This window comes from Oratosquilla oratoria, chromosome 15 (assembly GCF_046742065.1).
Source record: "Oratosquilla oratoria isolate Oo_2021 chromosome 15, ASM4674206v1, whole genome shotgun sequence".
Classification (NCBI taxonomy): Eukaryota; Metazoa; Arthropoda; class Malacostraca; order Stomatopoda; family Squillidae; genus Oratosquilla; species Oratosquilla oratoria.
In genome coordinates this window covers 20,328,553-20,355,469 of record NC_134791.1, presented here as the reverse complement: position 1 = coordinate 20,355,469, position 26,917 = coordinate 20,328,553, and the positions used below count along the sequence as shown (strand labels likewise).

The following is a 26,917-nucleotide window of genomic DNA, read 5'->3' as shown; positions in this document are numbered from 1 at the left end:
TTTGACCTAAACACTGGCCTGGTAATAGGTATGACCCTTCATCCATGAGGAGTTAAAATGATTGGGACAAAATATGTGTATTGGATGATTGGGATTGGTGAAGGTAAGGGTCATGCCTTGGCCTCCACCCCTCATCATATAGGGGAAAGTGCGTTTTGATATATACATGTACTTGTATGTATATACTTCCCCAGATGTGTTTCAAAGATTATTTCAGACTCAACTTACCCTCAGAGAAGTCTGGAATGATAATTTTCACATTTTCGTTGCCACCCCACTGTGGGCCCTGTGGCTTTCCAAGTCAATATAAAACTTCGAGGCAACACTTATTGGTATTGCATATAATGGTTTTGCAGTGGCAAAACATGCCAACATGTGTGTATGCATGGGTGGAGTCAAATTCCATTAGTATGTACACAAGTTTTTTAATCTTTGCAGGATGGGGGAGCAGCGTCAGTGTTGGCTGCGCATGGCATGACCTAACAGAGATGTCGGTGGCGTATCTCAGTTGCAAGCGCTTCGATATGATAAAGATTTCCGAGATGTTACATTGGCTTGTGATGGAAAAAGTGGCAAGCTCCACAAGTTGGTGCTGGCATGCAGCATGTATATTTGTTGAAAAGTAGTAAAGGTTGGTTTACCTATGTTGTTTATTCAGTAAACCACTCGATATAACGTCGATATGATATGGGGATATGGGTCTGTCATTATATCCAAAGATCCATTATAACAAAGGATACCCTGGCTATAGAAGATTAAAATCCGTTATAGCGAGGGTTTGTCCGTATTATATCTGTTATCTGGTATATCGAGATCCGTTATATTGAGGGTTTACTGTACGAGTCTATTGTTTGTAAATTAGTTTGTGCTATTGTCTATCTATTTACACAATCTGTTTCCCCCAATATAAGGGAGGTAGCCATAAGTCAAAAGGAATATACCCACTCCCATCCCAACCACCCTGTTCCCCCCCCCTCTCATCGTAGCTCCTCTTGGATGACAGGCCCATCCCTGCATCCTGCCCATGGCCCTGGGTCAGAAGCAATGTAGCAAGAAACAGCAAGGCCACTTCACTAATTCAGCAATCCCCCTTCTCTGTCCTCTTTTGCAAAAAAAGAGAAGACGGAGAAATCCCTTTAAGCTGTTTCAAAATTTCATTCACACATTAGCCCCCCCCCCCCATGCGCAACCCCTCCCATTCCGTGTATCACAGAATCATCTTTACATAGTCACTCTCCAGTTCATCCCTATCTCCTTCATTTTCCCTTCCTTGCTCAACAGACATTCCCCGTCTTTCTCAATGCCCCCTGCACCCCATCCAGCCATCTCATCCTACTCGTCTCGTTGAGTTCACTCCCTCCACCTCTGCCTTCCACCCTCTTTTACTAAATCTTTCATCACTCATCCTCTTTTCCAAGTGTCCAAACACTCCCAATGCTCTTTCTTTCAACCCTATTGGCCATCTCTTTCCACTCGTGCCTCAACGGTAGTGGCTGCATGTTATTGTGCAGTTATAAACGATGCTGTTGCATGCAGTCAATACTTGAGGGACCCCCCCCAAAGCCTCACAGTTAAAAAATTTTTGTTTTTTGTTTTTTTGGGGGTACTATGTCAGAGGAAATCTCGATAGAGAAATGATGCGACTTTATTGTACTGTGGGTGTCCCTGCCATAATTCTGTCACACCCCTTCTTAAAACTGACTTGTACCACTTCTTTGAGTGATATATTTCTTCTCCGCCGTTCACCTGTGGTAGGGATAAGAAAGAATACTGCCACCAAGTCCTTTCCCATTAGGGTCATAAAGGTGGCTATAATGGGGTGGAGTGTGGGATTAAGGCCTGTCTGCTCTGAGTAGACCCCTAATCATCCTTGTGAGAAATCAAGGCATAATAAAGTGGGAGGAGTTTTTCGCAACCAGAACCCTAATGTTTGGGTCTTTTTATATGCTATCATGACATAGAATTATATTTAAAAGAAATAATGATTGAATTATAATGTTTCTCTTGTGTTTTTCAGGATAATCCATGGGATCATCCAATCATCATTTTAGATGATAGCAGATGACACAGAACTCGTTTCACTATTTCAGTGTTATGTATAATGGAGAGGTACGTGAAGAAAAAAAAGCGGTGGTCACATTTATTACGTGCTGTAACATCGTTGCAAGTGCGTGGTCTTGCCGAGGTTTCTGCACGCAGTCACGCAGTGTAGGGTGAGTGTAGCTATGTTTTAGAAGGGTGCAGGCTGCGCAGGACAAAAACACTTGTTGCGCCTATTACTAGATTATTATAACCCACTATTCAATACGGGACTTAAATCTCGCGAGGCAGCAGCCAAATGCCAGCCGTACGACGTAAACGAAAGAAGATTTCGAATCATATAAATATAGGTCGCCGCTTATATCGATCGTGTCTCTCTTTCACCCGCGAATGTTGAAAACTCACAGTGAATCGTTGTAAGGGCGCATTTGGGAGAATGTAAAAACACTGGGGCGACTACATTAAATATATTTCAATACGCCGATATGTGCAGCGTCGCGAATACCACTTGCTCCTCAATGACGCCTACGTGGGCTCACTTAATGGAAGGTGTTAATTTGTTTAAGATCATTAGACTGATTTAAGAAATGTGGAGTCTTGTCCTGATAGAGACACAGGCTCCTGCATTCTGTTGACTCTCCAACGTTTCTCAGCCTATTCTCTACCCAGGGGTTCTCAATACTTTTTCTCGTTAAGTACCCCCTGAGTTATAAGATCAATCGTCCCAAACCCCCAATTATCTGACTATGAAGAGAATGGTAATTGGATTGAACTAACGCACACACCACACACACACCCAGATTCAACTATTGGTAATCACAACTGTTAATTTAGAACACAGCGTAGAACAGTGAGATTGAAGGAACACACACTGCGAGCACGGAATTTTCATAATCCACATCTACCACTATTTAAATTACGTTTTTCATCAGCCATCTAAGTACCCCTAGAAATCCGGGGTTCGCGAACCCCTGTTTGAAACCCCTGCCGTAGACTCGCGCAGTAGGAGGACAGTAACATTGGATACCTGCCCCTCCCATACCTTCCATCTGGTGATAACCCACCTTCTACACATGCCCAGTATATACAAGTTGTGAATAAACACATATATCCATCCAATGCCCATCCACCTATATACCAAGAGTTTTTTCCACCTTGCAAGGGAGGTAGCCAAGTCAAAAGCCACACCACCCACTTCTATCCCCACCACCCTTTCCGCCCTCTCATCTTGGCTCCTCTTGGATGATGGGTCATCCATGTATCCTCCTCACTGCCCTGGATCAGAAGCAATGCAGCAAGACACTGCACATCTAACAGCAAGGCTGCTTCTCTTAAAATCTCAATCCCCCCCCCCGTCCATCCCCTCATGCAGAAAAAATAAAGATAGGGAGATATCCCTCCAGGCTGCGGCAAAATATCTTTCATTCATAACCTCTCCCCACACTCCCATCCCCCACCCCCTCTCCTTCCTCAACATTCACAGTATCATCTATGCACCCAGCCAGTCTCCACTCCACCCAATATCTACCTCCCTACTTTCCCTTGTTCAACAGACCACGCCCCTCTTGCTCACAACGCCCTTTCTTCCCATTCCATCTCAGCCTTGGTCCTCCCCGCAAGTTCACTCCATCCACCTCTGCTGCATTCCACACTTCTTTTACTAATCTTTCTTCACTTGGCCTTTCCATGTGTCCAATCCAGTCCATTACTCTTCTATCAGACCTATCTGATGTCTTTTCCACCCCCACTCTCCTCCGCACCTCTTCGTGCTCACGTTATCCAACCATAATAACCCCTGCCATACGTCGCAGACATTTCACCTCAAAGACATGTTAAACTTTTCCTCTCAGCTGCTCATAAATGCCATGTCCCGCTGGGTTCCCCATACAGTGTCAGCCAGCACAAGCATTCCTTCATGTAGGTCTCCTCCGTTGCATCCCATCCCAAATGCTGGTATTTCTCATTACACTTTTTTAAGCCCCCAAGGCATTGACTTGCTTCTCTGTCAACATATTTCCTTCCACCCCTCACTCCTCCCTTTACTGCCACATGCATCCAAAAAAACGACCAAATACCTAATGGTAGCTGCTTCCTCCCACCTGCTATCCTTTAAGACGTTCTTTCAACTTGCTGGCCATTCTCCTCCCCCTTGTACAGTCAATCACCTTGCTTTTACCCACATTTTACCAACATCTTTTCTTTGTATGCACATATCTCCCCAAACTCTGTCACTAACTCCCGTAATACTCTCTGACCCTGCCACAAACACAGTGTCGACACAAACAACATCTGGCGCAGCTCCCGCTTTTCTCCATTTTCGTTAACCATCGTCAAATCCCCTGCCCATGACCACTCACATTTACATCCTGCACCACCTCATCCATATACACAATGAACACACTATGAGAACAGGACACATTGTCTGTCACGAGCCCCACCTTTACCTCAAACCACCTGCTCTTTCCTTTTCCAATTGTAACACAGGCTGTACTTCTCGTTAAAACTCTTGACCGGCCTCAACAACTTTCCCCCAATCCCATATACTTTTATCTGCAAAACCTCCCTCAGTGGCTTTGTGGCTACCCCAGTCATAAACCTTTCCCAAAACCATAACAGTCCAAAAAAAGATCCTAAGGCTTTTTCACATATCTTTCCGTACCACAAAAAGCTGATTCTTTGCAATCCCTACCTTTCCTAAACCCCACACTGTTCCTCACCAACCCTGTTCCTCTCTCCTATATCCTAGCAATTAAAAAAACCCTCCCCCAAATACCTTCCCAATTAAACGCAAACAAAGTGATCCCTCTGAAACAATTACACTGACTGGTTTTTCTTTCCCCTTTAACCCTTGTAATGCCAGAACAATACAGGCAGTCCTCCGGCACTCTACTCTAATAGAAAATGAACATACCAGACATATTGCTAAATCAGAAACAAATTCAGAGCTGTAGTAATTCTTACTTAAACACAACATACACATTATAATTGTGCAGGAAAGTGTTCTGTTACCTATAGAACACATTACCCAATACAGTTATAGAAGAACAAAAATACAACACAAAAGGTTACTCAACACTAATGCACAAAAGCAAAACCTTTTTCTTACACAGAATATTCATGTTTGGTTTGCTGATGGTTGGGAACCATGCTGTAGAAACACAGTCCAGGGTGTTTCCCTATGAACTGTAAGAAGACTTAATTAGAGGTCCATTCTGTTGTACTAAGCCAGTGCTAAGTTTGCTCACTACATTGCACAAAATCATAAACCCTATTTCTAACACAGATGATTTAAGTTTGGTTTGCTGATTGTTTGGAAACCATGCTGTAGAAACACAGTACAGTGTGGTTCCTATGAATTGTATGAAGCCGTAGTAATTTCATTCTGTTGTCCAAAGCCAGTGCTTGTAATGGATCTGAGGAGGTTAATTTTCTTTGGTTCATTCTCACGGTCAGATCGTTAGTGTACTGCCCAAAGGTCATATGTACACCAGAAGTGAGGCCCAGATTTTCAGGGTTCAATTCCCTCTGAAAAGTGTTTTTTAATCTATAGATTCATAATAGCAGGTAAGCCTGAATGGTCACCACCCGGTATGGGCTACACACACAAACATCAGACCATAGAGGAAATCAATCACTCTGATTGCCCCCAGGTCCCTCATCCAGAGGAAAGGAAAATCATAGATCTACGTGGCCAACCTAAGCAGACTAAAGGTTCCTGCTAACACCCCCAGTAGACAATTTCCTGGGATAGGCCTAAAGTTTGTTTGGTTTGTGCAACCCCCCCCCCCCGCCCAGGGATGAGTTCTACCCTTTAACTTAATAGTTATAGTTTATATTCATTTTAATTTGGCAAATTGATACCCAGAATTACCTTTTGGAGAGGATATGCTCCTTTTCTTTATGTAACAGGTGAGCCAAGAAGATGACAGTGAAGATGATAAGATTGATGTAGAACATCCTGATGAAACAGGATAGAATGACCAATGCTAACGAAAACCTCTCAAGATGCTCCCACCTCCATCGACATCGTCCTCATCAGAGCAAGTCACAGATGATGACAACTCTCAGCACAATAGTCAACCTCCTTCAAAGAAACTAAGAAGAGACTCCATAAAAAAGAGGAACAACCTGAAGAAGAACTATGTTAATCATAAATGAAACCATGGTCACGAGCTCCCTATGCCTGCAGAGTATACTGGAATGCTTAAACAGAAAGCCCAGAGTGGTGGCAGCTCCCCCAGTCCCGCCCCAAGTGTAGCCAACAGCCCAAAAGAGAAAGAACACCAGTGGACCCTAATCCCCCTTTAACAGCAAGGCAGAACCATATATAACAAAAAGTTAAGGATTTCAGTTCACTGAAATGGATTCGATCTCTGATATAATGATGTACTGTAGAATTCTTTCCTGGCTCATTCAGTCCAACAAGTAATGCAGAGATTTACTCTGGCCCTGAGGAGGTCTGTTTTGCAGTCTCCCTGAATGAATTTAATTTGAGGAATCTTCAATTAGTCTCCATTCTGTTCCTGTTTTTCCAGTTGAGCAAATTTTGTAATGCGCTCAAATTTTTTTTTTTTTTTTGTTTTATATACCATGGCTTTTCTGTTCCCCCTTCCAAGGGAGTTAGCCACAAAAGGAAAGGCATAAAAAACACTTCCCAACTCCATATCATCCCTATATACTCTCCACACTCCACTCACGCTCCCTCCCTTTCTCTCATCTGAGCACCTCCTGGATGACGGGGTCCATCCCTGGAACCCTGTCCCCCCCACCGTCCCTGGGTCAGAAGCAGTGTCGCAAGACAACAGTACTTCCACAGCAAGGCCGCTTCATTATTATTCGGCGACCCCCCCCCTCTCCGTCCCCCTTTGCATATAATGAGAGGACGGGGGAGAAATACCTTTGGGCTGCGTCAAAATTTTACTCACACATACTACCCCACCCCACCACCCCCCCGCCTATTCCTCCTCATGTCGTCACAACATCATCCATGTACAACCCGTCTCCCACTCACCTCTGTCTTCCTCCCTCCCTCCTCCCTTCCTTCCTCAACAGACACATTCCCCTCTTCCCCAAAGCCCCCTTGCCACCCCATCCATCCACCTCATACTAGGACGTCCCCTCATGTTCACCTCCCTCCACATCTGCCTTCCAGACCTCTTTTACTAGTCTTTCCGTCCACTCATTCTTTCCAATGTGTCCAAACCATCCCACAAAATAGATTGTAAATTGTGCTACCCTATGCAAGTGTTTAAAGTGTATGATGGGAAAAAGAATTAGAAAATCTTGTCATGGTAATGGTAACCAAAATGAATAACCGGTCTGTTCAGTTGTGTATGCTTGCATTGTTTCAAATGTTTAATTAGTTGAAAGCGAGGTTAATAGTATTAAGAACTGTTGCCTCATGTTTTCTTGAGTTTTAGTAGGAGAAACACACAAAGAGCTAAATCCCTAGTCCCAGCACTGTCCCACTCAATTGCCTTTTATGACACACTCGGGAAAATCTCGGTGGTAAAATTCTTTTAAAACCACCCCACCACTGGAGGTCCTGAAGTAGTAGTTAGAAGGAGTAAAAGGATAGATTCAAGGAAAAAGCATAAAGGAAGGTCAGCGATTGTACAAAAACAATTTGTCAGTCCCTCCATGTGTTAGATTTTAACTCATAAAAGAGAGGAAAGATGTGTGATTGGTCCATAGGGGCCCTCCAAAATAGGCTCTAAAAGGAGTAGTTGCATGTTACCTAGCAGTCACTACAACAAAACATACAAAGTTGAAGAGGGAGGGTTGCCATGGAAATGAAGTGGGGAAATTAAACAAGCTTTGGGCTGTTGGGCCCTGCTGTGAAGGTCCTGTGTCCTTACTGTATTGCTTTCAACCCTGGCAGTGGGCAGTAATGATACCGTCATCCACAAAAAGTTAACCATATAAGGGAAAGAAATGGTTGGTGGAATGGGTGGAAGGTGGATGTGTGCCTTGATGGGCAACTCTCCCCGTATAAGGGGGGGAAATGCCTTTTTGTATATGGATAGACAGCCGCAAGTGCCGTGGATTGGAACCCATGTACAAGCCCCAGAGGCTGCACCTCCAGATGGATGTGAAGGATATATTGGGTTTTGAAAATGGACTTCAGGGTGACATAGATTAGTTGCCAGTCAAGTGAAATGGTACTAGCTAACAATCATTGATATCTTCGGTGACTGATAAGATTTCTTTATTTCCTTTCCGAACTCGAAGAGGCCTAACTCCAAAGAAAAAAGAAAGTGAAAAAGGTTAAAAGGTGACAAGGAAAACAGGTAGCAGCTGTGAAAGAGGAATACCATGAGGTGGTAAGTCCAACGGCACTAATTGTGTAAAAGAAGAGGAAGAATATTTCGAGTTAGGAGAGGTAATTTTTCTCCATTTCTATCTTCTAGCTGTTAAGCGGAGTCAAGAGTTTTTTAAACAAGAGTAGTAGAGCCTGTGTGTAGAATTAGGAAAGAGTGAGTGGTTTGGGGGTAAAGCTGGGGACTTTGTCAGGGATGTGTCATGTTGCCTTGGCTATTCCAATTTATACATGGATGGGGTGGTGTCAGAGGTAAGTGGAAGGGTAATGGTCCAGAGATTGGAGATGATTAAAGAAAATTGAGGAAAAATGGGAGATAAGCCAGTTGTTGTTTGGCCTAGGATGACATCCACACTTGTAGGTGGATCAGAGGAGGGATTGAGAATGTTAGTGGTGGAGTTTGGGAAGATGTGTGAAAGAAGGAAGTTGAAGATAAATGTGTGTGAAATTAAGGTGATGAGATATATAAGGGGAAAGGATGGCAGTAAATTCGAAGTGAGTATTAAGGGAGGGAACCTAAAGAAAGTGGATAGCTTTAGATGCTTGGGGGTGCATGTGGCTCGAAAAGGAGGAGTGGAGGAGAGGGTAGATTGTAGATTGAGAGAAGAAAGTAAATGTGTTGGGGGATTAAAAAGTGTAATGAGAAATAGACATTTGGGAATGGATGCTAGGAGGACATTGTATGAAGGGATGATTGTGCTGAAACCACTGTATGAGGCAGAAACATGGAATGTAAGAGAGGAAGAGTTTGAATGGGTTGGATAGAGTGAGAAACGAGGTGAGGAGCAGAGTGGTGGTGGAAAGGGAGTTGGGAGATGGGGCTGATGAAGAGTATTGGGATGGTTTGGGCACATGGAAAGAATGAATGAAGAAAGAGTAGTAACAGGTGTGGAAAGCAGAAGTGGAGAGAGTGAACATGAGGGGTGACCAAGGATGGGATGGATGGATGGGGGGGAAAGGGGCATTGGGAAAGATGGGAATGTCAGTTGAGGAAGGAAAGGAGAAAACAGGAGATAGGGGTGAGTGGAGAATAGTATGTGTATGGATGGTGCTATCATGCATGGAAGGGTGTGTGTGGGATGGGGAGGTGAGGAAGTATGTGTGAATGATATTTTGACGCAGTCCAAGGGAATTTCTCCCCGTCTTCTCTTTTTCTGCATAAGAGGATGGAGGGGAGGTCACCGATTAAATGAAACAGCCTTGCTGTGGGTGTACTGTGTTTTTCTGCATTGCTTCTGACTCGGGACAGTGGACAAGGTCCAGGGATGACCCATCATCCAGTAGGAGCCAAGAAAAGAGGGAGGGAGGGGTGGTGAATGGGAGTGGAGTATGTGGAGATGAAATGATGGGAGTGGATTTATGTCATTGATTGTGGCTACCACTTGTGGAGACAACCCTACAAGTGGATTCATCATTAGGAAAGTGTGCTGTGTGCCCCTATTAGCCAGAGTTGACAACATTCATAAATTGTGCTGGTAACCGGCATAGACTGAGTTTTAAGGAATGGTCTCTGGTTGGATACACAGTCATTTCAGCAATACTCCATGATGCTCTTAAGGTACATGGCACCAGAGAGATGAAGACACCTCTTCAAGTCATATTAATTGTCCATGTCTCATAGCTATACAACAAGATAGGGAGCACAAATGACTGGAAGATTTGGATCTAAGTCCTCCTGCATAAATATTGACACTGCTTTATAACGCCTTGGTAATGCCAGTCCTACAGAAAAATTCCTGACAAGACCCACCAATGTTTGTCAAGTGAAAGTGAGAGTGAAAAGATAGTTGTAAATGGAAATTGGTTGTAAATGGTAAGGAGGTGTTATGGCTCAATTGTATGTTTTTGTTTGTTGTGTATATTTCTCAAGTGGATGAGGAGGGTTGTCACTTTATAATGAGACAGTGGGGGAGGAACCAACTCTGTTTCTTGGTCCTTGCTATGTTAATGCCATTTATTGCTGCATTGTCTGTGACCTGAGCAGTGTGACAGGAGACAGGGATGACCTTTCATCCACAAGGTGCTAAGATGGGAGGGAAGGCAAATGGGTTTTTGGATAGGTGGAGGGTAGTGTATGCTTTGACTTGACAACTCCTCCTGTAAGGGGGAGAAGGCTTTTCAGTATAAATATATGGCTGTTAAGAAAAGGTACAACTAATTATATTTTTACATATGTATTGCATTATGGTTTTTTTTGTTAGAGTATTGAAACTTGCTTATGATGATGCTTTTACTAATAGTAAACATTTTTTCCAATAGAACTACATTGACGTGTCCAGTGAACTCAGAGAATCCAAAATAGCACGAACAGGTTCCCCCATAGCCACATCTGTCAAGAGCTCAACAGCAAACCTTACATCTGCACTAGATATCAGCAACTGTATAGGCACTTCTGCAGTCAACAGCACCAACTCTGTGATCAGCTACACCTCCTTCTTGGCACAGAGTGGTCTTGGCCTCCTACAAGGTTCAGCAGGAAGGGAATCGACTCTCATTCTTCCACCAGCAGGTAATTTTTTTAATTGTGCACTTCTTTACCTGTGTTTTATTCCGTTCTTTGATACTTCTTTAGTCGGGTGTTTGTATATTAAGATCCTCTGTCACTTATCATTCTTAGCCTTCTCATTGGTGTTGCTTAGCTAAGTTTCTAGTTATCAATCAATCAATCCATTATCCTTGATCTTACTTGCATCAAAACTACTGCTGTGAGAAATTTGGTCTTTTTTTTTTGTGTGTGATATTTGCATCTTGGAAATGTGATCTGTCACAAGGCAAATTCTGTGCTGGTATTTACCTAATTGTACAGATAGTACCTAGTTATGAAAGAGATACATTCATGAGAATATCTCTAAATAGATTTGTATGTAACATAGGTCCCTATCAAATTTTGTACATACAATAATACATGCATACCAAAGGACCAGTGAACTCAGAATGACCAAATTGAAGCATATGCCCACTCCACACCCATCCCATACCCAGCAAAACCCATTCATCACCCCTCCCATTGAAGCAGCTGATGATGAAAGGTCAAGCAGTAGCTTGGCTTAGGTCATAGGCAGTGTAGTGAGACACAACATCTCCATAGCAGGGAACAGCAGCCAGAGCTGGTTTACAACACCACTTCATCATATGATGCCCTCCAAACCTCCACCACCACTACCAACACATCATCATCATCATCTTCATCTCCATCCACTTAATAAACCTATGGAACAGACAAGAACATCTCTTCAGGAGTTCCATAAGGCTCTGTGCTTGCATCAATAATGTTTCTTGTCTATGTCATTCATGTTATGGAAAGAACAAGCTATGCCAACATGTTTTCAGATGACACAGAAATCATGAGAAGATTGAAAAAGGAGGAGGACGGTAGACTATTACAAATAAGGTCTAGTCACTATTTTTGCAAGTATGGGAAATGAAGTTCAATACCAAAAAATGGAAAGCACTAGAAATGGGCAATGTTGGTAAAAGACCATCCTTAAACTTCCTTGGGAAGCAAACCTATTACAAAAGCAAAAGAGGAGAAGGATTAGGGGAATATTGATAAAAGACAACCTGTCATCTGACAGACATATCAGCAGGATTGTGGAAGAGATGTAGGGACTAATGGAGAAGATCAAAGTGGCATTTCACTGTATGGATGAAGAGAGGATGAAAAAAACTCATTGAAACCCTGATCTGTCCAAGACTGGAATATGTAATTAGTATGATCCTCAAGAACAAGTTTTGTTTTTAAGGCATGAAAGAGTGCAATAAAACGGGAGTGAATGGATGAAGGAATGACATGGCCCAAAGAGATGTTCTTGTTTACTAGTATGATCAATAGTATAGCTTTTGGTACTTGGGTGAGAATGTGGCAGGAAAGGGAAGAATGGAGGTGGGGTAAGAATATAGATTGAGAGAAGCAAGTAAATGCCTTGGGGGGATTAAAAAGTGTAATGAGAAATAGACATTTGGGAATGGATGCTAAGAGGAGAGTGTATGATATTGTATGGGACAGAAACATGGAACATAAGAGATGAAGAGTTTAAATGTGTTTGAGATGAAATGCCTGAGAAATATGGTACGGGTTAATAGGCTTGGGATGGTTTGGGTGAGTGAAAAAAGATAAGTAAAAGAAGTGTTTAAGGCAGAAATGGAGGGAGTGACCAAGGATGAGATAGATGGGGTAAAAGGGGCATTGGGGAAGAGGGGCATGTCTGTTGAAGAAGAAAGGGAGAAGACAGAATATATGAGTGGAGAATGATTGTATATGGATGATGCTGTGATGCATGGAAGGGAGTGGATGGGGGATGGAGGGTGAGGGAATATGTGTGAATGATGTTTTGACGCAGCCCAAAGGAATTTCTCCTTGTCTTCAATGTTTCTGCATGAGGGGATGGAGGCGGGGTCACCAATTTAATGAAGTGGCCTTGCTGTGGATGTGCTATGTCTTGCTACATTGCTTCTGACCCAGGGCAGTGGGCAAGATGCAGGGATGACCCATTATTCAGAAGGAGCCAAGAATAGAGGGAGGGAGGGTGGTGAATAGGAGTGGATGTGGTAATGAAATGGGTGGTATTGGATTTATGCCTTTGACTTTGACTACCTTCCTTGTAAGGGGAAAAAGCTGTTGGTGTATGTATATATGTATATGGTATGGTCCCCACTCAGAGTGAAGGATATAAACAAGATTGAGAATCTACAAAGGGCAGCAACCAAACTGGTCCCCAGCCTGGCAGATAAACCATATGAAAAAAGACTAAAAGCACTGTGCCTGTCAACTTTGAAAGACTGAAGAGAAAGAGGTGATATGATTACATTGTTCAGGTCACTAATGCAGATGGATTGCATTGACAGAGGAGATCTGATTAAAGATGGGGGTGTGTTTAAGAGGTCATGAGAGTAAATTAAGAAAAGCCATATGTCTAAAAGATGTGAAGAAATACCGTTTTCCATATAGATGCATAAATACTTGGAATAGCTCAGAAAGTGATAGCCCAAGCTCATACAGTACATGAGTTCAAATCTAAATATAATTATGTGCATGAATTTGAAGCTAGGTGTGATAAAGAATTAGTGAATAGAATATGGGACTTAGCAAGCATTGCTCCTTTCCTGTATACTACAATTAGGTAAACACACACACAAGCATATAAATCTTTAACCCATTTTCAGAGAAAAATAAATTGAGGTAAAGAGGTATCTGTATATTTCGACCACTATTTGTGGTTCTCTTTAGCAGATAGGTCCAGTAAGTAGATACATACATACATATACCAAAGGCTTTTTCCCCCTACATAGGGGGTAGCCACAAAGAAAAAGGCATAGAAACCACTCCCACCCATTCCATTTCCTATATATTCCACTCCCCTCCACCCTCCTCCCTCCCTCTTATCTTGGCACCTCCTGGATGACGTGTCATCCCTGCATCCTGTCCACTGCCCTGGGTCAGAAGCAGTGTCGCAAGACACAGCACATCCACAGCAAGGCCGCTTCATAAATTCGGCAACCCCCCCCCTCTCCGTCCCCTCATGCAGAAAAGGAGAAGACGGGGAGAAATCCCTTTGGGCTGCGTCAATTTTTTTCCATACATACTTCCTCATCCCCCCTCCCCCACCCACGCCCCGCATGCTTCATAGCATCAGCTATACACAACCCCTCTCCATTCATCCCTATCTTCTGTCCTCTCCCGTCCTTCCTCCACAGACATTCCTCTCTTCTGTAATGCCCCTTTCACCCCATCCATCCATCTCATCCTAGGATGCCCCCTCATATTCACTCCTTCCACCTCTGCCTTCCATATTTCTTTTACTAATCTTTCTTCACTCATTCTTTCCATGTGTCCAAGCCATCCTAATATCCTTTCATCAACCCTATCTCCCAGTTCCCTTTCCACCCCTGTTCTCCTCCTCACCTCCTCATTTCTTACTCTATCCAGCCTAGTAACCCCTATCATACTTCTCAGACATTTCATCTCAAACACATTCAAATTCCTTCTCTCTTCCTCTCTCATGTTCCATGTTTCTGCCCCATACAATGCTGTTGGTACAATCACTCCTTCATATAACCTCCTCATATAACCTCCACCAAGGCATTTACTTGCTTCTCTCAATCTACATTCTACCTCCACCCCAACTCCTCCCTTTCCTGCCACATTCGCACCCAAGTATCTAAAACTATCCACTTTCTCCAGAAGTATTAAAGTTTGGAAAGTGTTTAATAAATGATGATTCTATTATTTTTCTTCTAAAATTACAATGAGATTTGAAAACAATGGCAGCATTTTTCTAACCAATGCAGTGATCCATATTGATGGAGTAAAAAAACACAGGAGTTCTCTTGAATGTATCTGCTGGGGTAACTGAAGGCTGATGGGAGGGTTTTAATTGAGAGGATTAGGAGGGGAACAGAGTATTTGGTGAGGAACAGTGTGGGTTTGGGAAAGGTTGGGGTCACTCAGTTATCTGACACACTGTGAAAAAAGTATGGTGACTCCAGGTCAGGCTATGCAGATAGCACAGAGGCTGAGGATCACTTCCTAACTTGTTGCAGAGTTTTTTATCAATACTTTGCATGGTTGCACCAGCTTGTGTGTAATTATTCACTTCATTCCCCTTTTAATTGTTTTAATGCAGGGAAAGGGGTTGGCCCCACCACCATTCTCCTCACAACCCAACAAGGTAAGTGTGTATAGAAAAGCAGCTATGGCATACAAACTAATGTAGAGTTGTTACATCCAGAATTGACCTTGTGGTCTCAATTCTTCTGTAGCTGCATAGAAATAGGAAGCATATTATACTTTTTCCTTTTATAAATATTGATGCAAAAGTATTGAGTGCACATGTAATAATGGCTGTACATGAACTGCTAAGATAGCTTTTTATGTCAAAGTAATTTGTTCTGCAACTAAGAGTTTTAGGTAAGGAATTATCTTAATCCCTGCTTGAACCTGAACACAATATTATAAAAAGAGATGTATGAATTTGAAATTAACAATTCTTTTCTGAGCATGTGTAAGATGATGAAACAAGATTAACAGTTTTGCTTTAATACAAATACATGCCTGTAGCTGAATGGTAGAATCATCATTGTACCTTCCTCATTGACTTCTGTGTAATTGTTTAAACAGTTACAGAGATCAAACATAACTGACAACCTTGGTTCCAATAACTAAAAGATGGTAGGAAAACACAGGTTGGATCAGGAAAACTATTTTACTGATCTTTTGACTACAAGTCTTCTTTAGAGTCTGAAGAAAACCTGTAGTTGAAATGTCACTAAGATAGTGTTCCATATTCAACCCATGTTTTTCTCACACCTTTTCCACTTTACCGTCTCACCTTCAGCCAACACCATACTTTCCTCAAGAAACATTTGATGCTCTCTAACAACTCTCATCTTACCCATACACTTGTAAAATCTGCTGAAACAGATTTATACCACTCACTAAATTATTGTTAAAAGTGAGTTGTGAAAAAATATACACTTAAGACACAGTGCCAAATATGATGGCTAGTTAACCGAAGGTTGAGGACATTTCCAAATGTAACAATTTGGTCACCAACAATGAAGTAGGGTAATAATTGATATTTGGCACCAAACATGAAATTGTCAAAGTGAAACACACTAAATGTGCACTTCAACTCTTATTTTTCTTTGTTTTTTCCTGCCTTTGAACTACTTTATTTCCCAAAGTATGCTTGGTTATTTCTCTCCTACACTCCCTCTCCCTCCTTCCTTCCTTCCTTCCTTCCTTCCTTCCTTCCTTCCTTCCTTCCTTCCTTCAGTTACGACATCAGATAACCTTTAATCAATCAATCCTTCCTTCCTTCCTTCCTTCCTTCCTTCCTAGTAGAGGGCCCAACAATGGAAACCTGATTGTGGTGATCCAGTAAGATAGGTCTAGGAAAGTATGATCTCTACATCGCTAATAATTATCAATACCCTCATCTTGTATCAGAAGGTGCATGGCCCTTAGTCTCCAGACTGGACAAGATCTCTGTCAACTTCAATGATCTCACCCCCCCCCCCCCTTTTCACGGAGAGCTGACAGCAGGTTATTGCTTCCTTCCTCTAGTGATGTAGTAACATGCACACATTGATACAACACAGACATTGGCTCAACATTTCATTTTGACAAGATCTCTGGGAGGGGTTGAGGACCATGGGTAACTGGGGAGGTTTTCAATCTGGAATAGGCAATGGTTATCCTTAACATGGACTTAGTTGAACTTACTGGAGTGAAGTAGTACAAAAAAAATTCTTTTGTTTCAGGATTAGCCAGTGGTGAACCAGCTGGGGGAAGAGGAGTCGGAGGTGGTGGGAGTTTGGACTCGAGCATGCAGTTATTAGTACCTGGATCAGTCGGGACCACTGGCAGCACGACTACCAATGGCTCTGTTGGTACAACTACTGCTTCTGGCCAATACATCCATCCCTCCCCTGTGTCTCAACAAGAGGTACAGGCCACATTAGGTAGGAATTCTCATATAAGTACCTGTTGATTTGTTCATTCTAACTTTTCCTGTGATTTTGTTTTATAATTTTTCATGATAGTACATATCCTACACAGTGCTTCTAAAGTCTGGCTGTTTGGCCCTTCTGTGAAAGCAGTGGTTTGCTTCATTAATCTTGATTTTGATAAGAGTGGTGTTGTGGAGTACAAAGGATTACAAAGGATTACAAAGGATTACAAAGGCAAAGCATGCCGACAGGAGACCTTTTGATCCATATCTAGGTCGGATGCAAAAAAAAAAAAAAAAAAAAAAAAAAAAAAAAAAAAAAAAAAAAAAAAAAAAAAAAAAAAAAAAAAAAAAAAAAAAAAAAAAAAAAAAAAAAAAAAAATCATATTAATAATAAATTAAAACTATAACAATGTAAATAACAATTAAAATACATAAATAAATGCATTGGTATAGTTGAATAACAAACAAACAGGTAAATAGTAAATGATAATAAATTGACATATAACTAATAATAAATGAAAATCAGACAGACAAATTTATAACAAAACAAAAACAAAGGGTGAATTTTAATAATGGTAACAACATAGGCATAGTTACTTTTTTTCATTAGTTTATTATATAAGTACATGCTTCTTTGAATTACCCACAAATGTTTCTTTTATTTGTCAGAGCAATATCAGCGAAAACTTGCCTTCCATGAACCGCGGCCATGCCCAACGTGTCGTCGGATGTACCGTGATGCTGCCACTCTTCGCACACACATGGCAATCATGCATGCAGAAGGTAATTAGTTAATATTATTTTGTAGGGATGTTGAGGGAGGGGAGGGGAGTCAAGTAGAGGATGTGGGGATGCAGGTGGAAGGATGATAATGGGGGAAACTGGAGTAAGAGGAAGATGGGCAGAGTATTTTAGGGAGTTGCTAAATGTGAAGGAGGGTAGGGAGGGAAAGGTAGTTGCAATGGGAGGTGCTGGGAAAATGATGGTGATGGGTGAGGGGGGGTGGAGGAGAGGTGAAAGCAGTTATTGGAATGGTGAGAGTAGGTGGGGCACATGGGTTGGAAGGGTGTCATGCGGAGTGTCTGAAAAAGGGAGATGCAGTGATGGTAGACTTGCTGGTGAGGTTGTTTGATGCTTGTCTGGAAGGGGGCAGAGTGTCAGGGGACTGGAGGAGTCCCTGTGTAGTTCCACTTTGTGGATGGGGGTGGTTTGCAGGTATGAGTGTGGTGGTTTAGGGGAGGATCAGTTTTTTGGGTGTGGTTAGGGGGGCTTATGGGAGGGTTTTGGTTGGGAGGATTGGTAGGGGAATGGAGGGAGTCATTGGTGGGGAGTGGTGTGGGTTTGGGGCAGGAGGGGGTTGTGTGGATTGGATTTTTGTGGTGGTGCAGATACTTGGGAAGGGGTGTGGATTTTTTTTTTTTTTTTTTTTTTTTGGGGGGGGGCCTTTATGAATTTGGAGGGGGCTTGTGATGGGGGTGGAAGGGTGTTATGGGGGATGTTGCAGATGTATAGGATGAGGGGAGGGCTGTTGGGAATGGGCAGGGGCTTTTACAAGAGTGCTGGGGGCTGTGTTGGAGTTTGAAATGGTGAGGGTGAGTGGTTTAAGGTGGGGGTGGGACTTCGTTGGGATGTGTTGTGTTGCCGTGGTTGTTCACTTTGTACGTGGGTGGGGTGATGTGGGAGGTGGGTGCGGGGGTGGTGGGCTGGGGATTGGAGATGATTGGGGGAAACAGAGAGAGGTGGGAGGTGGGCCAGTTGTTGTTTGCTGTTGACACTGCACTGGTAGCAGGGTCAGGGGAGGGATTGGGGAGGTTGGTGAAGTAGTTTGGGAGGGTGTGTGAAGGAAAGAAGTTGAAGGTGGGGGTGGGGTGTGTAGGGTTGGGTGGTGGTGGGTTGGAGGTGGGTGTTGGGGGAGAGAGACTGGAGAGGGTGGCTGGCTTTAGATACAGGTGGGTAAATGGAGCAGGTGAGGGGGAGGAATGGAAGTGGGTTATTGATTGAGGGAGGCAGGTGGGTGCCTTTGGGGGATGGATGAGTATGGTGGGAGGTAGACATTTGGGAATGGGTGCTGGGGGGTGGTTGTACCGATAGCACTGTGTGGGGTGGAAGCATGGAGCATGAGAGAGGAGGAGTTTGGGTGTGTTTGAGATGAGGTGCCTGAGGGGTGTGGTGGGGGTTGCTGGCCTAGATAGAGTGAGGTGAGGAGGAGAGCAGGGGTGGAGGGGGAGTTAGGGGCTAAGATTGGTAAGGTGTTGGGGTGGTTTGGGCACATGGTAGGAAAGAGTGAAGGAAAATTGGTAAGAGAGGTGTGGAGGGAGTGAAAATGAGGGGTTGACAAAGGATGAGATGGATGGATAGGGTAAAAGGGGCAATGGGAAAGAGGGGAGTATCTGTTGAGAAAGGAGGGGAGAGGACAGAAGATAGGGGTGGTTGGAGAATGGTTGTGTATGGATGATGCTGTGATGCATGGAATGGGTGGGGGGTGAGGGAGTGTGCATGAATATATGATGTAGCCTGAAGGGATTTCTCTGTTTTCTCTTTTTCTTCATAAGGGTATGGAGGGTGGGTAACTGATTAAATGAAGCAGCCTTGCTGTGGCTGTGCTGTGTCTTGCTCACCAGGGTAGTAGGTGAGATGCAGGGATGACCTGTCATCCAGGAGGAGCCAAGAAAAGAGGGAGGGAGGGAGGGGTGGTGAATGGGAGGGGAGTGTGTGGGGATGAAATGGGTGGGAATGGATTTATGTCTTTGGCTTTGGCTACCTCCCTTTAAAGGGGGAAAAAGCCCATGGTGTATATATATATATTTATCTATTATTTTGTAGTACAAAGTGCCTTGGTGATATGTAGTGGATGGAATGTGAAAGCAAGAATGAGTAAAAGTGTATGAGATAGGATCCTTGGTAAATTTGAAATTCTTAAAAATGTGATCAGTAGATATAGAGAGTCATTTGATAGAAATGGTTTGTGTGATTCATCATGGTTCACCATGGTCTTGGATCACATGTTGGACTCGTGATCCAAGACCATGTGTGTGTGTGTGTGTATGTGTGTTGTAATTGGTAAGCAGGCCTGCCTGGCAAGTGGGAGCTCCTGGGTCTCTGGGTGGTGCATCTTTTCAATGACTCCCAACTCCAACATGGTGTAATGGATAGAATCCCATGGCAGTGCACACACCCAGATTGGCCCTTGGCAGGTGGGGCTCAAAGGGAGGACATGTGTAGAGGGTCACTTGGGATGACAGTGTTGTAATCGGTAAGCATACCTACCCAGCAAGTGAGAGGTCTTAGGTTCAATCCCTGGGTGGTGCCAGCTTTTCAGGGGCCCTTCTTAAACCTGCAAATAGTACAGCTGCACCTTTTTCCTCTTGTCCCTAGGTTTTTAACATCTTGTTCCTTAGCATCCACTCACCAATATCTTTTACTTTTGTTTTACACACAGCTGGGTTCAGCCACATTTGTTATTGAGAAATTTCTCTAGAAAGGTTTACTCTAAAACTTTAATTGCCCTCACCATTTCTGACGTAGTGTATTTAGAAATGCAAAAATGCACCTTGGCATAAGTTTTACTTGGGAAAAAAGTACTTTATAGACATATTTCAAAGTTACTGATAGAAACCACAGTCCATGTTTCATTAAATTCATCCATTAAGCACATTTTATTTGTACATTGTTTTCTTTAGGTTTATATTCATATTATTTATTCATGTTTGACATAATTCCAGGAAGAGAACCATTTGCATGTACCTGTGGTGCATTGTTTCGGACCAAGTACGACATGTACCAGCACAAGAAGAACGGACATCGGTAATGTGACTCGTATGTTGGTGCAGATCATCGTTGGAAGGATGGGATATTGGTGCCCAGTGTAACAATGACCAATTTAACCTTCCATTTGACACAACAGAGTTGTTACTTGAAATTCCATGATTTTTTTTACATAAATGAAAGTGCTCAATTTTATATGTGACTATGGTAAGAGTAATGAAAGTAGAAGGTAAGGTTTTTTCCGTCGTAAGAGTTGAATTTTTGAGCTGTGATCCAGCCACAACTCTTTGAACTTGACTTTCATCTCTTCCAGCTCTCAGGCTTCTTGGCATGTTGATGAAAGACACTCAACCAAGTCTTCTGAGTGGATATGGGTTGTATTTAGGTGACTTTTGTCACCCCTTATGTAATGCACAAACCTTTTAGGTAATTCTGTGAGGTGACATCTTTGAACTAGGTTTCCGAGATGTTTGTTACCAATCAATTTAAATGGATCCCTCCCAGTGGTATGCCCTTGTATGTAATAAATGAGGCATTAGGAGGAGGAACGTATTAAGCACGAGATATGGGAAAATTCCTATAAATTTGTAAGCTTCCAAAATGCCATAACTTTTGAACCAGTGAATATATATTTTTGCTAAATGAAGCTAGGAACCTCTAGATAAACATGTAATAAACAAAATTTTCACTATGCACAAACATTTTCTCATGCACACACATACACATACACACACACTGTGTGTAAGGTCACAGCATTACTCATAGATTGGTCATATATGTACTCTGGGCTCCCATCCAGGGGGAGTAATAGCTGTCAATCACAAGTTCAACATGTGATCCAAGACCATGGTGAATCACACACGCATGCACACAGGGTGCAACGAGTGTTGCTTCTTTCCTGTATACTACAATTAGGTAAAAACATACACACACACACACATACATTTGCTCTCTCTTTTGCTCTCTTACCACTCTCACTCACTTTCACTTTCAATCTCTTCCACTCACTTTCATCCTCACTCTTTTTTACTCTCTTGTACTCTCTCATTCACTTTCTCTAACTCTCTTTTTTCATTCTATTTTTCTTTGTTCAGTGCTTCATAGGTTCCTTCTTGTGGCCTCAGACAAGCAAGTTACCTGTCTCCGTGTTGGTGGAGCTTTTTATCCGGTGAGTTACCGTCATGGCCTAACGTGATGAGATGTGCTCTCTTTTGTCATGATGCCCAGTGTTACCAAGATTGTGATGACATGTTTGTTACCGATGCCTACTATAGGTGTTAATAATAAATTTATTGTGTATTTTCGAGGTGGAAACTTGCTAAATGCAAGAACTAATAATGGTAAGGCATATTCTCATTTCCATAAAGACTTTATGGGATTTCTTAGAGTTAAGTACTATTGTGCTAATAATTTGCTCATACAAGAAAGACGCAAATATTATTCAAGGAAACCAGTGAATCCTTTTGCACAACTTTTGTGGTGCTAATTGCTTAATTTTTTTTTTTTTTTTTTTTTTCATTAAGTTAATAATTGGATGAACTGTTTCAGGCATCAGTCAGTTATATTAGTTTTCTTTATAATTTTGTGGTAATTCATTTATAGTTATTTTCATAAAAAAAAGAAAGAAAAAAGTTATTTATTTTTGGCATGAGTAATTTAGGTCACAGTTTGCACTGAAGAAATTTTCATTTCGATGTATAGGAAGACTTGAATTTTATATTGACCATAAAATCATGTCAATCTGCAAAGAAAATTTTAACGAAAATGCATTTGTATAATATATTTAGATGGGATGGTGAACATCTAGATAGTTATGTTTTTGATGTTTGATAAAAGACATAGTGGGAGGGTGAATGGTCAGAGTGGTTGATCTGTAGTCATTTGCATGAATTATTTTGTTTAAATTGTATTTGACTCCAGTGATTAGAACCACCACCGTTCGCTAGTTTGTTTTTTGAATACTGTTATTCATTTATAAAAGTGATTGTTGATTGAGAAGGTATTAGTTCTGTTGCAGAAGTTAGGATCCTGGTTAGGTTCTTGGCGTGGCATTATGGCATGTTCAACGACCCCATTATGGGCTTATGTTTTTCAAATTGTAATTATTACAATTATTGTAGATTTTAAGCATTTTTGTGTTAATGCCAGGCTAAAGACCATGCAAGGTGAGCATGGATTAACCCAAGATGTTACCATTGTGGGCATTTGATTCAACAGAATACTGGGTTACGTAATTGGTATGTGATAGCATGTGCTTTTAAATGTGTAGCCCAGATGATTGTTTCACCATAAGGATAAGTTTATGCCCAAAGTATTCCTTTTTCATTCAGATATACCAGTGATAGCTGTTACCAACTTACCTACCAAATATTCTATGCGATTTTATAGCAAGTCCACAGCTTCAAATGTATGTTTTTGCACCGCCTACCCCCTAGTAGAGTGGATGTGATTTGAATGTTACCAAGTAGGCTTAGAGTGTTACCAGACCAAAAAAAAGAAAAAAGAAGAAAAAAAAGAAGGAAAAAAATGTATGTGTGCAATGCGATTATGAAGGAAACCTAAAATTCTGTTTGGTATGTAAATGTTACCTTGGTTACCTATAATTTTTGTTATAATATTTTTATGTTTAATTATGTTGTTTAGACAGCATATTATTTGCCATTTTGAGCTCAAAACTTTTGAATGATCTTTTGTGTGTTGAAGGTGTTTTGGTAAATGAGGTGTAGCAGGGATGGAGCACATTTGAATGTTAGTGTTTTTAGATATACACTGATCTACTGTTGGTTACTTGTGCACATTCATGTGATCAAGTCTATGTTCATGAGTTTTCTGTAATATGGATGGGGCTGAGGGGTGTACCACTTGAATTTTGAATGCAAGAAATTTATATGTTGTGTAGTTTGGTAATAATGTCGAGTTCTTGAACTAAGAAGTGTGATCAAAGTTCACGCATAGATATATTCAACTTTGTCTTTCTTGGTCACAATGGCTGCAATAGCTGCCAGGCCATATCCAGGAGCTACTGCTTAATACAGTGGTCCTCAACTCCCAAAATCTTATGTATTGGGCATTAGTTTTATGTCGCGTGCGAGATGCAGGGATGACCCGTCATCCAGGAGGAGCCATGATAAGAGGGAGGGAGTTGGGTGGATGGGAGTGAAATATGTGGAGATGGAATGGGTGGGAGTGAATTTTATGGCTTTTGTTTTTTGGCTACCTCCCTTGTAAAGGGGAAAAAGCCGTTCGTATATGTATGTATGTATAAGTTTATCTGTTATGCTTTGATTTGGCAATCCCAATAATTTTGTACTCAATAACTTGGTATTCACAATGATTATGTATCATACTAAAATATTGAGGTGCTAAAATTATTTCAGGATACTTTAATAATTGGGAAAAAATGACTTGCATATATTATTGAAGTTTTTAAGGAACCATAACAGCTTCAGTTTATTATTTGTTCTGAAACTATAGGATGTTTGATATCCAGATTTTAATTTTTTAGTTATGGAGAGAACAAGGGTGCTTGCAAATGGTGGTCATGCAAGATGGACATTTGGGAAAATTATTATCATCGTCTGATGATAATCGTCCAGGGCAATGAGCAAGATGAAGGGATGACATGTCATCCAGGAGAAGCCAAGATGAGAGGGAGGGGTGTGAATGGGAGTGGAGTGGGTGGGAATGAAATGGGCGAGAGTGAAGTTGTGCCTTTTGACTTTGGCTACCTCCCTTGTAAGGGGGGAAAAGCCCTTGTTATATAGTATGTATGTAATATAAAGTTAAATGTGGAAGAGAATAGAATTAGTGGTAGCAGTGGGAGGTACTAAGAAAATTATAGTGATGGGAGAGGAAAATAGAGGAGAAATAAGAAAATAAGAAGTGCAAGTAGTTTTGAAAACAATGGGAGTGGGTAAGGCACCTTGGGTAGATGGGTGTCATGCAGAATGTCTAAAGAAGGGAGGTAGTGAAGTTGTTTAATGTGTGTCTAAGGGAGGGTAGAGTGCCAGAGGACTGGAGGTATGCCTGTATAGTTCTGCTTTATAAGGGAAAAGGGAACAAATGTAAGTGTAGTAGTTTCAGAGGGATCAGTTTGTTGAGTGTAGTTGGGAAGAAATATAGAAGGGTTTTAATTGAGAGCATCAGGAGAAGAACAGGGAATAATTGGTGAGGAACTGTGGGTTTAGGAAAGGTAGAGGTTGGGTGGATCAAATTTTGTAGTAAAGCAGATGTGTGAAAAGGCTTTAACAAAAAGTGAGGATGTTCTTTGGGCCTTTATGCATACATATATACATATACCAATGGCTTTTTTTCCCCTTACAAGGGAAGTAGCCAAAAACAAAGGAATTAAATCCTTTATACATACATATACCAAGGCTATTTCCCTCTTACAAGGGAGGTAGCCAAAAAGGAAAAGGCATAAAAACATTCCCACCCATTCCATCCCTGAATACAATCCACACCCCTCCACCCTCCCTCTTATCTTAGCACCTCCTGGATGACAGGTCATCCTTTATAGATTTGGAAAAAGGGTCATGACAAGGTAGACAGAATGCATTGTGGGAGGTTTTGCAGATATATGGGATTGGGGGAAAGATGTTAAAGGCAGTCAGAGTTTTTACAAGAGTAGTAGAGTCTGTTGGAATTGGAAATGGAGAGGGTGAGCATTTTGAGGTAAAGGTGGGTCTGTGATAGGGATGTTTGATGTTGCTGTGGCTGTTTAACTTGCACACGAATGGGGTGGTGCAGGAGGTTAATGTGAGGTGGCTGGAAATGGTTAAAGAAAATGGTGAAAAGTGGGAGATGAGCCAGTTGTTGTTTGCTGACAACACTGCACTTGAGGCAGGGTCAGATATGGGATTAAGGGAGTTAGTGTTGGAGTTTGGCAAGGTATGCAATGGGAGAATGTTGAAGGCAAATGTGGGTAAAAGTAAAGTGACGAAATGTACAAAGGGAGAAGATGGCAATGAGTTGAAAGTGAGTATTAAGGAAGAGAGGCTGGAGGAAGTGGATAGCTTTAGTGGCAGGAAAGGGAGAAGAGGAGATAGAATGTAGATTGAGAGAAGCAAGTAAATGCCTTTGGGGATTAAAAAGTGTAATGAGAAACAGACATTTTGGAATGAGTGCTAAAAGGAGATTGTAAGAAGGGGTGATTGTACCGACAGCACTGTATGGGGCAGAAACATGGAACGTAAGAGAGAGTTTAAATGTGTTTGAGATGAAATATCTGAGAAGTATGGTAGGGGTTACTAGAGTGGATAGAGGATGTGAGAAGGAGAGGGATAGAAAAGGAGTTGGGAGATAGGGTTGATGAAACAATATTGGGATGGTTTGGACACATGGAAAAAATGAGTGAAGAAAGATTAGTAAAAGTGTGGAAGGCAAAGGTGGATGGGGTGAACCTGAGGGGGCAACCAAGGATGAGATGGATGGATGGGGTAAATGGGGCATTGAGAAAGAGGGGGATGTTTGTTGAAGAAGGGAGAAGACGGAAGATAGGGATGAGTGGAGAATGGTTGTGTATGGAGGAAAAGTGTTAATGGATTAGAGCTTGGATCAATAACAGAAAACAGTGGGTCACCATAAATGGAGTAAAATCCAGGTGGGGCAATGTTACTAGTGGGGTTCCCCAGGGCTCGGTTTTGGGTCCCTTGTTGTTCATTATGTACATAAGCGATTTAGACGATGGGATAAATAGTGATGTTAGTAAGTTTGCGGACAACACCAAAATGGGATGCCTAATTAGGTCAGGAGACGATGCAGATATTCTGCAGGATGATCTTAACAAATTGTTCACATGGTCAGTGAAATGGCAAATGAACTTCAATATCTCTAAGTGTAGCGTGTTAAACGTAGGGCTACACAACCCCGAAAATAGATACAGCTGAGATAACATGCTTTTAGAGAAAACTGAGTGCGAGAGAGACTTGGAAGTTCTGGTGAGTCCGGAACTTAAAACCAGGAAACAGTCCATTAGTGTCAGGAATAAAGCTAACAGAGCATTAGGTTTCATTGCTAGGACAGTAACGAATAGAAGTGAAGAGGTAATTATCAAACTAGCGATAGTTAGACCCATCCTTGACTATACGGTACAGTTTTTGTCTTTGTCCTATTGAATGGACATCAATTCACAAGAATCAGTAGAGACGAATGACCAAAATGACGCATGGACTCCGAAATTTGCTTTACGAAGAGAGGTTTAGGCACCTTAACTTACATTCTCTGGAAAGATGCAGAGTGCAGGGTGATCTAATTGAAGTGTTCAAGTGGATCAAAGGCTTTAACAAGGGTAATGCAAACAAGGTCATCATATTAAAACAACAGGGCAGGATTCACAGTA

General features: G+C 41.9%; 1 protein-coding gene across 1 annotated transcript; it reads left to right on the top strand.

The window, feature by feature from the left end:
• Positions 1-8,095: 8,095 nt before the first annotated feature.
• LOC143033066 (uncharacterized) lies at positions 8,096-26,181 on the top strand. Its single transcript, XM_076198264.1, has 7 exons — positions 8,096-8,168; positions 8,361-8,422; positions 10,619-10,868; positions 14,983-15,027; positions 16,622-16,822; positions 17,482-17,595; positions 20,535-26,181. The coding sequence occupies exons 1-7, from the start codon at positions 8,096-8,098 to the stop codon at positions 20,618-20,620; spliced, it is 831 nt and encodes a 276-aa protein (XP_076054379.1). The 3' UTR covers positions 20,621-26,181.
• The last annotated feature ends 736 nt before the right edge of the window (positions 26,182-26,917 follow it).

Bases quoted from the DNA above. Each gene is read 5' to 3' on its own strand.
- LOC143033066 (XM_076198264.1), top strand. From the start codon at position 8,096: ATGTACAAGCCCCAGAGGCTGCACCTCCAGATGGATGTGAAGGATATA. The intron at 8,169-8,360 runs GTGACATAGATT...GAATACCATGAG, and splicing joins TTTTGAAAATGGACTTCAGG to GTGGTAAGTCCAACGGCACT. The intron at 10,869-14,982 runs GTAATTTTTTTA...GTTTTAATGCAG, and splicing joins TCTCATTCTTCCACCAGCAG to GGAAAGGGGTTGGCCCCACC.